At 37.9% G+C, this 15,148-nt stretch overlaps 1 protein-coding gene across 1 annotated transcript in view; it reads left to right on the forward strand.

The window, feature by feature from the left end:
- Positions 1–10,538, forward strand: part of EPC2 (enhancer of polycomb homolog 2) — a 49,404-nt gene extending 38,866 nt beyond the window's left edge. The window contains exons 9-14 of the mRNA XM_035131277.2: positions 176–321; positions 427–770; positions 6,245–6,381; positions 7,538–7,694; positions 8,164–8,497; positions 9,285–10,538. Of these exons, the coding sequence (XP_034987168.1) occupies positions 176–321; positions 427–770; positions 6,245–6,381; positions 7,538–7,694; positions 8,164–8,497; positions 9,285–9,357 (1,191 nt within the window). The 3' untranslated portion in view covers positions 9,358–10,538. The remainder of the gene's footprint in view (positions 1–175; positions 322–426; positions 771–6,244; positions 6,382–7,537; positions 7,695–8,163; positions 8,498–9,284) is intronic.
- The last annotated feature ends 4,610 nt before the right edge of the window (positions 10,539–15,148 follow it).

Below are 15,148 nucleotides of genomic sequence, written 5' to 3' on the forward strand. Positions count from 1 at the left end.
ATAGCATTAAAAGCAATAGAGAGCAATAATTAAAATGAGAAATTTGTTTTATGAAAGTGTTCTGCTTTTTGCAGCCAAAATAATGTCAGGACCTTTACGTAAATAGTTCTATTCAAGTTTCATTTTCCCTTTCCCAAGAATGAAAGCAAAATTATTCTTGTCTTGTCTTCTGCAGGCTCATTTGGACCAAACTAATTATTCTCATGAGAATTCAGAACTGGCAGAATTGGATAAGCTAAGGTATAGGCATTGCCTTACAACACTTACTGTTCCAAGAAGATGTATAGGATTTGCAAGAAGACGAGTTGGCAGGGGTGGAAGGTAAGAGAATTGCTAATTTAAATTAACATACTATTTACTTCCCTTTTCGTGGAAGCAAAACTCAAATGTATATTAATATTTTCTTTTCTTCTTCTTTTAAAACAGGGTGTTGATGGACCGGATATCCACAGAACATGATCCTGTCCTGAAACAGATTGACCCAGATATGCTAAACAGTTGCTCAAGCTCTTCCCAAAATGTAGACTTTTCTTCTAATTTTTCACGGACCAATGCTTCCAATAAACATTGTGAAAATAGACTTTCTCTTTCTGAAATACTAAGCAATATCAGATCGTGTCGACTGCAGTGTTTCCAACCACGGCTACTAAACATACAGGACAGTGATAGCGAAGAATGTACCTCAAGGAAACCAGGGCAGGCTGTGAATAATAAAAGAGTCTCTGCGCCATCTGTAGCTTTATTGAACACCAGCAAGAATGGCATATCAGGTAGGCAGAGATTTGCAATGTTGAACTTTAAATGCATATTTATCACCTTGCACCTGGGACTTGGCTGAGGATTCTAGAAGAGAAAATAGTATGTGTATTGGGGGTGGGGGGTGGGAAGAGAGAGATGTCATTGCAATAAAATGGAATCACAGTGTGTGTGCTTTACATACCTTTGTACAGATATTTTATTCCTTCATACAGTGGATGTGTAAAGAGCGATGCAGGGCAATGAATGATGTTCTGGACATCTTTTCCCTAAGATTACACTCCCCACCCACATAGATAATTTACTAATATTTGGTGTAACGGATTTAAACAGGGAACTCACATATGACTTGATTATACTGCTAGCACTAAGGCTGCACACTTAGTGGTGGGTCAGCTTTGGTGACATACATAAATAAGGTCAGGCTACACAACAAGAAATTGCAAGAAAGTCCACTATTTTTATTTTTGCATTGTGAAAACTGATTCAGCAGTTACAGCACAGGTAGCACCTTGAGCCTTAATGCAACACGAAAGCCACCCTGTAACACACATACACAACTGACGATAATAAGTGAATTGACCTTCATACGTTGCATTGACCATGGACCAGACTTCGCATTGCTGGATTTTAAAGAAGCGTTTGACATAATTCTTTATTCTTCGTGTGGGACTTAGGAGATGCCCTTGCTTATTAGTATTGATAACAGTATGTGCACAATGCTGTACAATTTATGCACACCTCCTTTGAGCAACATTAGCTTTTTAATGGTGGTCGGGGCCATTATTCAATCACTCTGTGTGGCCATAATTACTGACCATAGCTGCCAAGTTCTCCCTTTTTTAAAGGGAAATTGCCTTATGCTAAATAGGCTTCCTCGTGAGAAAAGGGGAAACTTGGCAGCTATGTTACTGACTAGAAAGCTGTTAGTGTGCAGTGGCTTACCACATGGATTGTGTGATTTTACCATGGCATTGCAAATGTTCATTCAGAAAATCAAAATAGAAAAGAAAGAAAGAAAGAAAAGTATTTTAAGTTGTATTGGGCAGTCTCTTCAGAAACTGATATAATGAACTTCCTGATGGCCTGCTTCTCATAGGTCTTAAGTAGCTTCAGTTAAAGTGGAGAAGGGGGAAGTCCTAATTTCCCCCCCAGAAACTCATGGTGTACATATTGCCCTGTCTTACCCTGAGGCAGCAGCAATAGGTACTTTATCCCAGTAATTGGGTAATATCTGAGGTCCAGTACCGAGGGCCTTCTGGCGGTTCCCTCGTTGCGAGAAGCCAAGTTGCAGGGAACCAGGCAGAGGGCCTTCTCGGTGGTGGCGCCCGCCCTGTGGAACATCCTCCCATCAGATGTCAGAGAGAAAAACGGCTGCCAGATTTTTAGAAGACATCTGAAGGCAGCCCTGTTTAGGGAGGCTTTTAATGTTTAATAGATTATTTTATTTCATTTTTCTGTTGGAAGCTGCCCAAAGTGGCTGGGGAAACCCAGCCAGATGGGCGGGGGGAAAATTATTATTATTATATTATTATCTTAAGGATCTTTATTTTTAACAGTTACTTTCTATCTCTTCTCAATACCTTCTGTAAGAGGTGTAAGCAAAAATTGTGTGCTTGCTTAACATGCCAGCAGCAACTGATCTCAGAACTGATTCCTGTATATATAACAGAGTGATGAAGACACACACTTTAGTGTCTTAACTTTTTGGGGTTTTTTTTTTGTAGAACTCCGATCCCATATTCCTGTTAACCTCTCTACTAATATTTGCTGAAAATGGAACCAGCTACAGCACTCTGCGTAGTACTGTCATTAACAGGTCAATTGTCAAATTCAAGTGATTGTGCACAGTAGACAAATAATATCTGTGCCCTTTGAGAGCAAAACAGTCATTGCCAAGGATTTCACTACAAAATGATTCGCACTTTCAAAAACAAGTTTTGCATCAGCAAGAGAAATTACTCTTGGCAAAGGAATATTGATTTCTATAATTATTAGTTGTCTAACTCTTTTCATAAATTAAATGCTTCAAAGAGAAGGTTGCAATAATCCCTGCAGGCCTTAATGTAGTCCAGAATTGCTACCCCCATATTATAGGCTGAGTACTGAGACTAAAAGAGTGGTAGCTTACTTAAGTATACCCAGTGGGCTCCTGCCAGTGGAATTTGAAAGCCCGCAGAAGTGGGATTGGCAAAGCTCATGATCACAACTGCGCTGTACCAGTTCTTTGTATATCAGATTTGAGTTTGAGTCAAAGCATCCTTTCAAAGGTTGAGAGCAAATGCATGGAAGCCGAATGTGGTTCAGCTGCATTACTCTTCAGTAGCACAGTGTTCCCTCAATGTTTACTCTTTTGTTTTTCCATATTTCTATGGAATATTAATGTGTTAGATGAGCCCCACCCTTTTCTATGGTCTTGTGTATTTATGTCTATTTTTTCCAGCGTAAGTTATTTGGAGACCCTTTGGGTGACAAGCAGCTAATAAGTTTAATAAATAAATAAAAATAACGGTTGAATAGAGAAGCAGAAATATTTTTGATATTTTATTCTGCCCTCCTTTTTTAAATGTGACTAGATGTGCGGTCTGGCACAAGAAAATGGCACAGCTTTTGAACAACTAGAATAGAAAGTTTTGTAAAATGGTACACATGAGGGGCATTCAGATAGCTAGCCAAAAATAGTCGCAAATCGTGCTCAAGTCCTACTTATATCCCAGTTGACCATAGTGCTTCTAATATTCATACAACCACACCGTGTAGATACAGTAGCCTTAAATGCACCTTCTGGAAGAGAAGCATCTAGTTTTTATATACAGAAAATACATTATATTTTCTGTATATAAAAGTATAGTCTTGAGGGCATATGGCTTTATTGTTTCACCCTTCATATTGTGTAGAAAGGGTACAGCAATATTGTGTATCTGGTTGTCAGCTGCCATCTAGAAATGATCTGCCCTGCAAAGCATTAATGAAATGTGGTATCTTTGTGAAATCAGTAGCAATGATGGTGTCACCCTCAAGTTCAGTAACCAGCAAAGATCACCCCAGAGGTTGGATTAGTCCAAATTTTGGGGCAAATTATGATGTGTAATATGATATATGTGTGATGTGTTCTGCAGTCCTGGTTTATCTTGTTGGGATCCATCCGTCTTGTGAGAAAATGGTAGAATGCCCCTTTGGGGGTGAAGTCTTAACTGTTGTGGCTGTAGAGACTGATACAGGAGAGACATGTTTTGTTGTAGGAGGGGTTGATGTTGCCAGCCTTCATGTCACGTTTGCAGATGTCTTTGTAACACAGAGTTGGTCTGCCAACAGGCCTTGTGCCTGAAACCAGCTCCACATAGAACACGTCCTTTGGGATCCTGACATCTTCCATATTCTTGACATATTCCTGTTACTTGTATTTTGGAAAGAATAGCAATCACAGTATAAGGAACTAGTGGAACTTGTATTGTAAAAATGTTTTACTTTAACTTTTCAGAAATAATCTAGATCTCGTACTCTTGAGTTTCTGAAGGACTACATCGTGCAGAGTTGTGTAACACAAAACCAATGTTATGTTCTCCACTAAATCTTTATAATTTCCCTATAAATTAATAAAAAGCAACAGTAATCTGTTGTTCTCCTTAATAGAATGTTTCCAACATGAATATGGCCAGAAGAATCTATTTCAGTGAAGCTGGGGTGAAAAGCTATGTTAAGCATTTTGGTTCTGGTGCTTAGGCACATGACACCTTTTATTCAGCTGTATGCAGAGGCACATGAAATGCTTAGGCACATTAAATCTTTTATTCAACCATAAGGCTAAGGTTCTGATGCTAAATGCCAAACGCTTGACGCTTACACTGAAGAGCTGAAGTAGCATTCCATTCCCAAGTACAAGTCAAAACCATAATTGGGCTGAAATACTTGAAAAATTCCCTACAACTTCTGCTTTTTGCGCGTCCTTTGTTGGCATCAATTTAACCTAGGCCATAACCACTTGAGTATATAGGAGGCATTTAATATTTGAAAGCCTGTTTTCTCCTCTCCTATACTCTTTGGGATTTATGTTAGTCTTGGCCTGCTGCAGTAGAAAGGGGCTGCAAAGGCAAAAGCTGAGTTGCCCAACAAGTTTGTTAATAAGTTGTGAAATTTGGAAATTTTGTTTTTGCTTCATTGACCTTGCCTTTTCTTCATTCATTTGTGAGTTGTACTAGCTTCCAAGAAAACTATGGTGACTTCTAGCATAACTGTTGTCTAAAATAATACACAGGGCGGGATCCAGTGGGGTGTCTAATGCAAGACATCCATCAGCGGAATAGGGATGGAGGCAACTTTCAGCAATTAATCTGCAGCCTCCCAAAAGGCTGCCTTTCCTATACCACCTATGGATGCTTTCCCCATTTGATTGCACCCATAGCACAAAATATGCTTTATAAATCTTGTTACTTTAAAACTCACACATGACCTTGAGCTTCAGCTTTGCCACTAATTGAACCATGAATTACTCACACTAGGTTGCAATGAATTTGAATGATGAGATGACCACAAGCCACCATAAAACATTGCAAGGCATGCTTTTCATGTTATCGTCATAAATTGAAACTAGGAAAACATCTGCATTCATCCTTTGTAACACTAGTATATTTTAGTCACTTTTAGAAATATTAAATGATGATAAACAGTACGGCTATTTTCATCTACAAAGAAGTAATACCTGTGTAGTAACTGCCTTTTAATGTATGAGATGGGATGCACAAAGTTTTCTGTTTTGTCATGGGAATCTGTCAACCTGAAACAGCCCTACCCATCATTTTGCTAGCATTGAGCAACTATTGCAGGCATCCCCAACCTGCGGCCCTCCAAATGTTTTGGCCTACAACTCCCATGATCCCTAGCTAACAGGACCAGTGGTCAGGGATGATGGGAATTGTAATCCAAAACATCTGGAGGGCCGGCGGTTGGGGATGCGTGAACTATAGTGACTCGTTTCATTAGTATGTCACTTCTAGCAAGATGTTTTCCAAACACAGAGACAAGTCATTCTCAACATTCCAAAGAAAAGGCAACATTTGCTCAGGAGACTCATTGATCCTTTGAATATTACAGAACCTGTTAATTGATGACCACTTGAGAAATTATTTGCAGTACCTGTGAAAGGAGTTCCTTTCTGGTGGCATTTTAAATATTAAGTAACTTACCTCAAATCACAACACATTCTCAAAGGTTTTTCATTAGACAAGGAATTCTTCCATAGCATCTATATTTAGATACTATAAATCAACTGTTCAATGTTGTGATCCAGCAGGTAGTCATCATACGAAACAGAAACCAGTTAACAGCACAAGGTTAAAAGCATTTACTGAAGCTTCTGTACATTGCTTAACTGATTGTATAAATCTGTTGCTTTTTGTCCTGTTTTCATATTCTTTAAAGTTTGCTATGAGAATTGTATTCTGCCAGATTCTTTGAGGAAATTTAAGCATAATCTCCTCCTTTTCTGCAGTAACAGGGGGTATTACAGAAGAACAATTTCAAACACATCAACAGCAGTTAGTTCAAATGCAAAGACAGCAACTTGCTCAGCTTCAGCAGAAACAGCAGTCTCAGCATTCCTCCCAACAGACGCATCCAAAAGCACAGGTAATATTCTGTTCTGGAAAATGTTTTTCTTCTGTTATAAACATGATTTTAACAGCAGTTATCCCTGCTCCCGGGGAGAGCGAGAGAATGAAACTACCCCTCCCCCCACAAAAAAAGGAATTGAGATGTTTCCCTTAAAACTGGTTCACACTGCACTTTTTGTCCATGTGGTCATCCCTGGACTGGCCTTCCTCTAGGTCAGGGATAGCCAAAGTGGTGCCCTTCAGATGCTGTTGGAATCTGTCATGGGGCTGGGGCTGATGAGAACTGGAGTCCCACAACTTCCTGAGGGCACCCAATTGGTTATCCCTGCTCTAGGTATACATGCACACATACACACAGACAAATGTATTGTTTGAACTGGACAGTCACATTCATAGACTACAAAAACAAAAAAGTTCCGCCAATGTCATGATGGCTCTCTATATCAAAAGTATGGGTCAACTTTGCTGCTGTTCTGCATGTAGATCTAGGTAGCAGAAATACCTACTTTGTTAACTGTAAGGGAAACAGATTATTTAAAAATGTGATTCAGCAAACAAAATCATTTGAAATCAGTAAAAATTGGACTAAGAAATGCTTAGTTGATTGCATCCCTCTTATTTTTTGGTTCCTGTGAATGAGTTTTTAAGAACATTTTTTTATATAAATAATAAGTGGCTCACATTATACACTCTAAAATAAGTAAGCCCACCCATATTTTTGTTTGGAAGTTATTACACTATTGCTAAAAATTATTTGGAATTGTGAATTCTTAAAAATAATCTCATGCAGAACACTGCACATTATCATTGAAGCTTTACCCCCACAACCACCACACCACCAAATGTCTACTGTAGCTCTTGGCAAGCAGTAAGTATCTGATGTAGCAGGAACTGCTACTGTTTGAGGTGTGGAGGTGTTGACATCCAAAGGAACTCTTTATAGTTTCAGAACGGATCAACAGAATTTTGCTCTAATAGAGATATAGGATGAAAGGCAAAGATACTCATTTATGGTCTCTCAGCTCTGGGATATGATATTGAAGGGTAATAACACTGAGTTGGAATCATATTTTGACTTTCTCTGCCTGTTACGAGACGTACACTGAGCTAATGCACCAGCATCTCCTTATTAGTCCATAATTAACAATAATTGTTTTGTGCAAATTCCCTAGGGCTCAAGCACCTCTGACTGTATGTCAAAAACGCTTGACTCGGCCAGCGCCCATTTTGCTGCATCTGCAGTAGTGAGTGCACCTGCTCCCAGTCGCAGTGAGGTGACAAAGGAACAGAGCACCAGCCACAATATAAATGGTGTTGTTCAGCCCACAGGTATGGATTTCTTTTTTTGTTCTCCAGTCAAGTAAGATTTGCAACAAACTGCTTGATGCTGATTTTTAGTGAAATCAAATTATTGTTTGGAAACAAACCTAGGAAATAAATGAGACTATGTTCAGTTGAGAGTAAATTTGTTTTATCAAATGGACATGGTCATACTTTTACTGTGTTTTGTTTCAGCCACACTTGAGAGAAGTGAGTGGCTGCCTCTGTGTGCCCACTAGTGCTTTGATCCTATTACTATCTGCAGTCAACTGTGCAAGCCCTTTCAAAGCAGCTTGGCAGATCTTATCCTCAGCTTAAACCTCCTTTACCATTTTAAATTTTTACAGGCTTTGGAGGGTTAATCAAAAGAGTTCTAGTGTTTAGTTCTAGATTAGTTTCACAATGACCTTGATTTTCTTGAACGTGTTATTGTTTATTCCTGGAAATCTTACTGTATATGTGTGTTTGTTTTGAACAGCAACGTCAAAAACTCTGTATTCCACCAACATGGCTCTGTCATCTAGCCCAGGGATCTCAACAGTACAGCTTGTAAGGACAGTTGGCCACACCACCACAAACCACTTAATCCCAGCATTGTGCACAAGCAGCCCTCAAACGCTTCCCATGAACAATTCTTGTCTCACCAACGCAGTGCACCTCAACAATGTCAGTGTTGTTTCTCCAGTCAATGTACATATCAATACAAGGACTTCAGCACCATCGCCAACTGCCTTAAAACTTGCCACAGTTGCTGCCAGTATGGACAGAGTGCCAAAGGTGACTCCTAGTAGCGCCATCAGCAGCATAGCAAGGTGAGTATATATAAACAGAGAAAGAGACAAACAGACAGACAGACAATGATTCAAATCAGGATTTTAATGTGACCACCTCTGCTTTTTATTTTTAACATAAAATTGAATTGATCCCAGATCACATCCTACAAAAGTATAATTTTAATTATATTCTGAGCTAACTTGTTTTGATGGTCACAGGGAGGTGCTCCACCCCCAGTGACTGTAAAGTTTATTCAGTCACCACCTTCTGAAGTTTCAGGAAAAATCTGAAAATCCACACATTACCATTCATGCCTTTTATTTTCCCCTTCAGTAGTTTTCTGTACACTGAATTCTGTTTTCAGTTTCACATTATGTGCTCTTGGAACTGAATGTACCCACAATCCTGATTTTCAGTTAAATAATCGCCTATAATAAGAAGAAAACTTTTTTTAAAAAATGTTACTGTGGAAGAAACTTAAACTGCTTGGTGAAAATATTGAGGCCGTGATCCTATATCCATTTATCTCTGATAAATCCTATTACTGTGACTTCTGAGTAAACCTGGCTGGAATTGTACTGTGAGTTTTCATGTGATAAGATTAATTTCAACTAAATAGAACTTGGATGAACCTTTAAATAACATCCAATAGGTAAGTTTTTTTATTTTAAAAATCTGGAAAATAAACAGTAAGATTTTCAGTTAATTTGATTTGTGTTTATGTTTATTATTTATCCATACAATAAATGTGAATAAACACTGAAGAAAATTAATTTGCCAAATATTGAGAAATTAACCATTTTCCTTTTATAAACACATTTTCAGAGAGAACCATGAACCAGAACGATTGGGGTTGAATGGAATAGCAGAGACGACAGTAGCAATGGAGGTGACATAACCTCAAAGCAGTGGCTCAACCTGTGCTAATGGTGTAGTCATTTATATTCCAGCTGAATGCAAAACAACACCCTGTGGATCACAGGGAATTAAAATGGACCTAAATGGACTATCATATCGTATATTAAGTCGATATATAATGTACATTTTGTAAAATTGGGAAAATCACTACCTTGTAAAATAGTTTATTTGTATCATCAATATTATTTCTGTTACTTGAATAGTAGATATTCATCATCATGCTTTTGCACTTGAATTTGCAACTGAATGGATTTAAAAATAATTCTTTAATGGGATCATGAGCATGAAATGGGATCCTGCATCACTTGTTTTAACTATTTATTTTGCCATGTTTACATTTTGTATCTTGTAAAAATAAATCCAACTTTGTGTCTAAAAAAAAGTTAAAAGATTCATAGCTAGGAAAAATTCTTGTAATTTTTTTCTAAAGAAAATGTAAAGTTTTCACTTGGTTCATTTTGTTTCACAATTTTAGATGGACTTTTTGGTAAATACTTTAGTGGCATTTCACTGTCAAATATGAAGTTCAAGGCAAAATAGTATTTTCTATTACTGTGCAGGGGAAAGGGATGGATCGATACATGCAAATTTAATGTAGTAACCCACTTTTCCATATATTTTGAATGTATATTTCTATTTATAATACCAGTTTATAAAAAATAATTACACAGAAAACCTGACTAGTAAAAAATTATGCATCTAGCACATATTAAACTGTGCAGATATGAAGAAAATTTTCAACTGATTATATTTTATCTGAAGTCTGCATAATTTAACCGGCTTTTAACTGTAACACACCACATAAATGATATTTTACCAGGTATGTATTGCATTATATATCATTGCAATAATTATTGGATGTCTAGATATCGAGCCATCCCAGGTGATGGGGGAGGGGGGAGGGTTGTGGCAGATTGTCTTTCAATTTTGGAGAGTTTTCCTGTGGCTACAAGGCAAGTAACGGGTTGGAAAAAGTCTGACTGTAAGCGTTGGACACCTTCGTAGTGTAGTGTTTTAGTGACTTTTTTTATACAGTTCTTGTAAATTAGATACGTGTAGTGGTGTTTCAGAATGTTTGTTTATGCACTAGTTCAGACAACTTTCCCTGTTACTTGTTCTTGATAAGTGAAAACTGCAGGGAAATAAAAATACATATCAAAACATGGGCACCTTGCATACGTATTTATTTCACAATGCGGAGAACAGTTTGCATATCATATTCCGAGGTTGAGCATGTACACTTGCACCTCCATCCAGCAACACATAGAAGCTTCTCGAGGCGCATGACTGGCTGGATCATGGAGTGCATGTGCAGAAGGTTGCTGCATGGAGCTGGATCTCTCAACCAGCACTCGAGGCTGCACGTGTGAATCCCAACATTGGACTGGTGCCGTGTAGACATCATTGAACAAATAGTGCTGTAAAAGTCAACACGGTAGACTATGTGGTGAACACTGGGCATGTGCAGAACTGTGTGGGCAACACACGGTAGCATGTGCCAATCTCTTCATTGGGGCTTGAATCTGTTTAAAGGGGCAAGTTTTCCTTCATTTGTATTGATGTACATTAGTGCATATTGCACAAGTAACCCCTACCTCATAGCTGTAACTTATGCTGCACCTGCTTTTGCAGAATCATCTAAATAGAAATTTACTACTCGGATTATGTATGTGGCAAAGAAAACTACAAAATGCTTCTCCAATTTTAATTGTTTCGGAATTTATATTTTTGAAGTGAGACTGAACATATTTAAAGTAACAAGTGACATCTGAATTAGACTGCCTTTAGGTTTTATTACGGTATATTATATTACACGGTTTTATGTTGTGCCTCTCTTTTTTTTTAAAAAAAAAGTATAAATCATGTGTGTATACCATGTTATTAATATACTTCCATCAGTTATTATATAAAGAATCGTTATCTGTTCTAAAGTAAAATGCATCGAGCCTCTTTGCTTCTTTGCTGCCAGAGTTTTCAGATTATCTGAGAGTACGGTAGGAGAGAGCCAGAGGACATTCCCCCTCTTGGCAACTAATGAACTCCTGGAGTTTTTAAAACATTGCAGAGAAGGAAAGGAAAGGATTAGAATGGCTTTTTCTCAGAAGAATTTTCAGCATATATGTTACCCTTCCTCATACTTTGTGAAGATTTGGTTGTGTAAAAAGGTAAGAAGTTAATGAATAGGTGACCCATGCTTGACAACTCCATACATACTATTGAGCCAGTCTAAATATTGGATATTGGGTATAGGATATTGTTTGTAAAATATAAGATGTCAGTTAAATTGTCCCGAAGCGCCTACAGAAGTACTGAATGTGGCTCCTTATATCTTCCAAATAAAACTGAACTTGTAATCGCAGTTCAAGCCATGAAAAACTGGTATATTGAGGTCTGCTTTTCCTTCGTTTTATCAGTCTGAAGAATCACTGCTAAAGAAAGAACCAATAATTCAAATATATCTGAAATTTTGGTGAATACTTACTCTTTGTGGGCAAAGGGAGAAATGATGGCACTTAAGTCCAGCTTCAAGGTGCTTTTCTGGTAACCATCCTATTTAGTAGCAGGGTTTGCATCACTTTGAAATCATATGTTCTATTTTGCAACTGTTATGTAGACAGTGTGGCAGCACCTGTACACAGGTACCTGCAGATTAGGGGAACATTGAGGTTTGCAGAAACAGATAAAACAGGCAAAAACTTAAGGGCAAGGGAGAACTCATCAAGTTAATGGCATGGAGTGCTGAGCAACTGAATGAAAAAAAAATGGCAACCAGGTAGAAGGGAAATTGAATGAAGTAGTTGAAAAGGAAGGATGGAGAAAAACATACATGGTGATAAAAGGGTACAAAGAAAACTTGCCTGGGTCGTTCATTTCCTAGTTCTCACTGACCAAGCTATTTTTAAATGCCCCCAGGGATGTACGAGCATAAATTAATGGAGAAATCCAATATTTTAATTAGACTGAGCACCAATATATTTGAACCACACACCCACACCCAAAAAAAACCACCCAAAGGTGGTATGAAGGAAGTCCCCCCCCCTAAATTTTAATGTATTAAACTTTTCTTTAAAATAAATCTATATATATCCTACTAATGCCAATTCCAAAGCAGATGGATTTTGGAGTTGGGAAGGGTTCCCATTTATATGTTGGTCAGACTTGTATGTATTGTTTGCAACAATTGGGCAGTGTCGTGCAGAAGTATTACGGTAGATTGCATGGGCTTAAGTTGAGGTTGGAGTTAACTGGGTGAGTTCAGTAATCTGCAGTCTGTGCTGCAGATTGGATGGTACGCAACAACCCTGCAGTATAATTCAATCAATTCCTGTTACTGGTTGGAGGTCTGTGCTGAGAGAGAGTAGCGCAGCCCTGCAATATAGTCAGCTGTTAATACATCAGACAAAGAGTAAGGGTGGTTTGGATTCCCTGTGGAACAACCCCTATGGCTTTCATGTTGCAGCAAAGGAGATTCAAATTTGGCCCCTCGGTTCTCCCCAGCCAAGCCAAGCACTCAACAGTATGCAGAAGTTTCATGCTCTATTTACTTCCATGCAGGCAGGTTGTGCTTTTTAGAAAATTAAGACAGATTATAGCAAATTATAGCAGAGAGACTCCTGTTAATATGCTTTTATTTTCTTCAACCACTTCTTCCACAGAGTCAGGTAACATGTGCACACCAAGGGTGGTACTCTGCAACATTTGAGGTGGGGCTCTGCTCATACATTTATTAGTACCAAAAAGACTGCTGCCACTGCAAGAGAAGAAATATCCCAAGCTGCTCAGAGTTTGAATAGGGAAATCCGCCAGTTAGAATTAGTACCTAAGATGTAGAACCAACAACTGAGTGACTTGGGTTCATGTACTAATACTAGTCTAGTGGATTACAAAATGTTGGTATGTGTTCCAAACCTCTAACTTTGTCCCACCATGCTACGTAGTGCTAAAGGGCTTTTAATTTGCAAATTTATATTCAGGAAGGACCCTGAATATGTACCGTAATAGCCACCTTTTGAGCAGCCTTTGTTTTACTTCCAAACTTTTAGGCACTCGATGACCCAAATTCACCATTAGGTGGAATGTTGCCGTTGCAGCATTGAATGCATTTTATGCAGCAGGTAAAAAGGCAAACAGTGAGCTCAAGTGGGAAGAATAAAAGCTAGAGGGGAGTGAAGTCAGGAATGCAATTCAATATTCTGGGGATTAATTAGCAAATGAACCAGAAAATAATGAGGTTATTTAAAGTAATCCCTCAGGATGCCATGTTTTGTTCTTTAATGTTTATAAATTATTAAGGAACACATGGTCCAGGTCAAAATGTAATGGATTGACTGTTTCCCTTTGAGCAGTAACAAAACATTGACTACTACTATGTTAAGAACTGTGGCAACTTGCCTCCCTCAGTGTATATGTACTTATTAAATGAATCAATCTACAAATCATATTTCATATTGATAGCCATCCTTTAGTGGCAATCAAACTACTGTACAGTATACTAATAACAACAATACATTCTGTAATTTAATGTTATAAACAATTCATTCTGATAAAAACAGCTCTGTGATCTGTGAAGTAACAACCACTTGTCATATGACAAACTTGTCTACATAGAAAACGTTTTATGCAAGACATGACAGTTTCATGTTGACACTGTTGCACTGCATTATCACCATGTGATGGTTTTGCAACACAATCTGGCAAGAAGCCACAGCTAACTTCTCCCCAGGGATTTGAAACATAGTTTTTAGAAAACATTACAATAGTTGCTTGGATCGTCTGTGCACAGGTTGTTCGTTGTTTTCTCCATAAACTGCCTGCATTAATAATATGTAACTGATATCGGACAAAGATGCTAAACAAATGAAGAAATATTCCTAGTTTGAGCCAGAATGAAACCCTAGGACCTAGTTTCAAGTGTCTCAGATTTCTCTAGAAAACAATGTATGAATTTAGATAGTAAATGAATAGAGACAGCTAAGTTCTATTTGAGTATATTTTTCCAGGTATCAATAGTCCTTTAGAAGTAAGTTGGAATACTGTATAGCTTTTGAAATCTGTCTATCCCATTCTGGGGATCCTAAAACATCTACTCTGATGAATACTGGGAATTATTATGAAGTACAATGTTTATTAGTGAAAAGGTATGAAGTCTCTCTTCATGAAAACAAGGCTGCAGAAATGTACTGTATAAGGAGGTGACCTAAGAATAAAGGATCAGATATATAAATACGAATCCTCCATAGATAATGGAAATAACCATCTGAACAGCTCTCTCATATTCATATATATATATAGAAGAAAGCAATGTAAGACATTTATAGTTTGAACTTATGCAGATATACTCAGAAATAAACCTTGCTAAGTTCAATGTTAGCATATATTCCTTTGGTACTTTTTCAAGCTTAATATACCTTATATTATTAAGCTAGCATCCTGAGCACAAAGCAAGAAAGAGAAATTATTTTCTCATGCTAGGTTCCTGCTTTGTGCTCAGGATGCCAGCTTAATATAAGGGCTTACAAAACACCCCAATTCTAAACACATTTTTGGGTCTCATTGATCATAATAGAACAAATATTTATTGGAAGGTATTTGGATTAACTGCTAATTAGATCACTCTTGGTGTGCACTGTGTAATCCGAAAGGATTGGGTGCATGGGTTGTTGCACAGGAGCAACATGGCAATTTATGTACTGTAACTGCATTGATTCAATAATACAGTGTGTACAATAGGAGTTTGGTGCATGCTTGTCTGAGCTTATTGGTGGGAAGGC

This window comes from Zootoca vivipara, chromosome 1 (genome assembly GCF_963506605.1).
Source record: "Zootoca vivipara chromosome 1, rZooViv1.1, whole genome shotgun sequence".
NCBI classification, from domain to species: domain Eukaryota; kingdom Metazoa; phylum Chordata; class Lepidosauria; order Squamata; family Lacertidae; genus Zootoca; species Zootoca vivipara.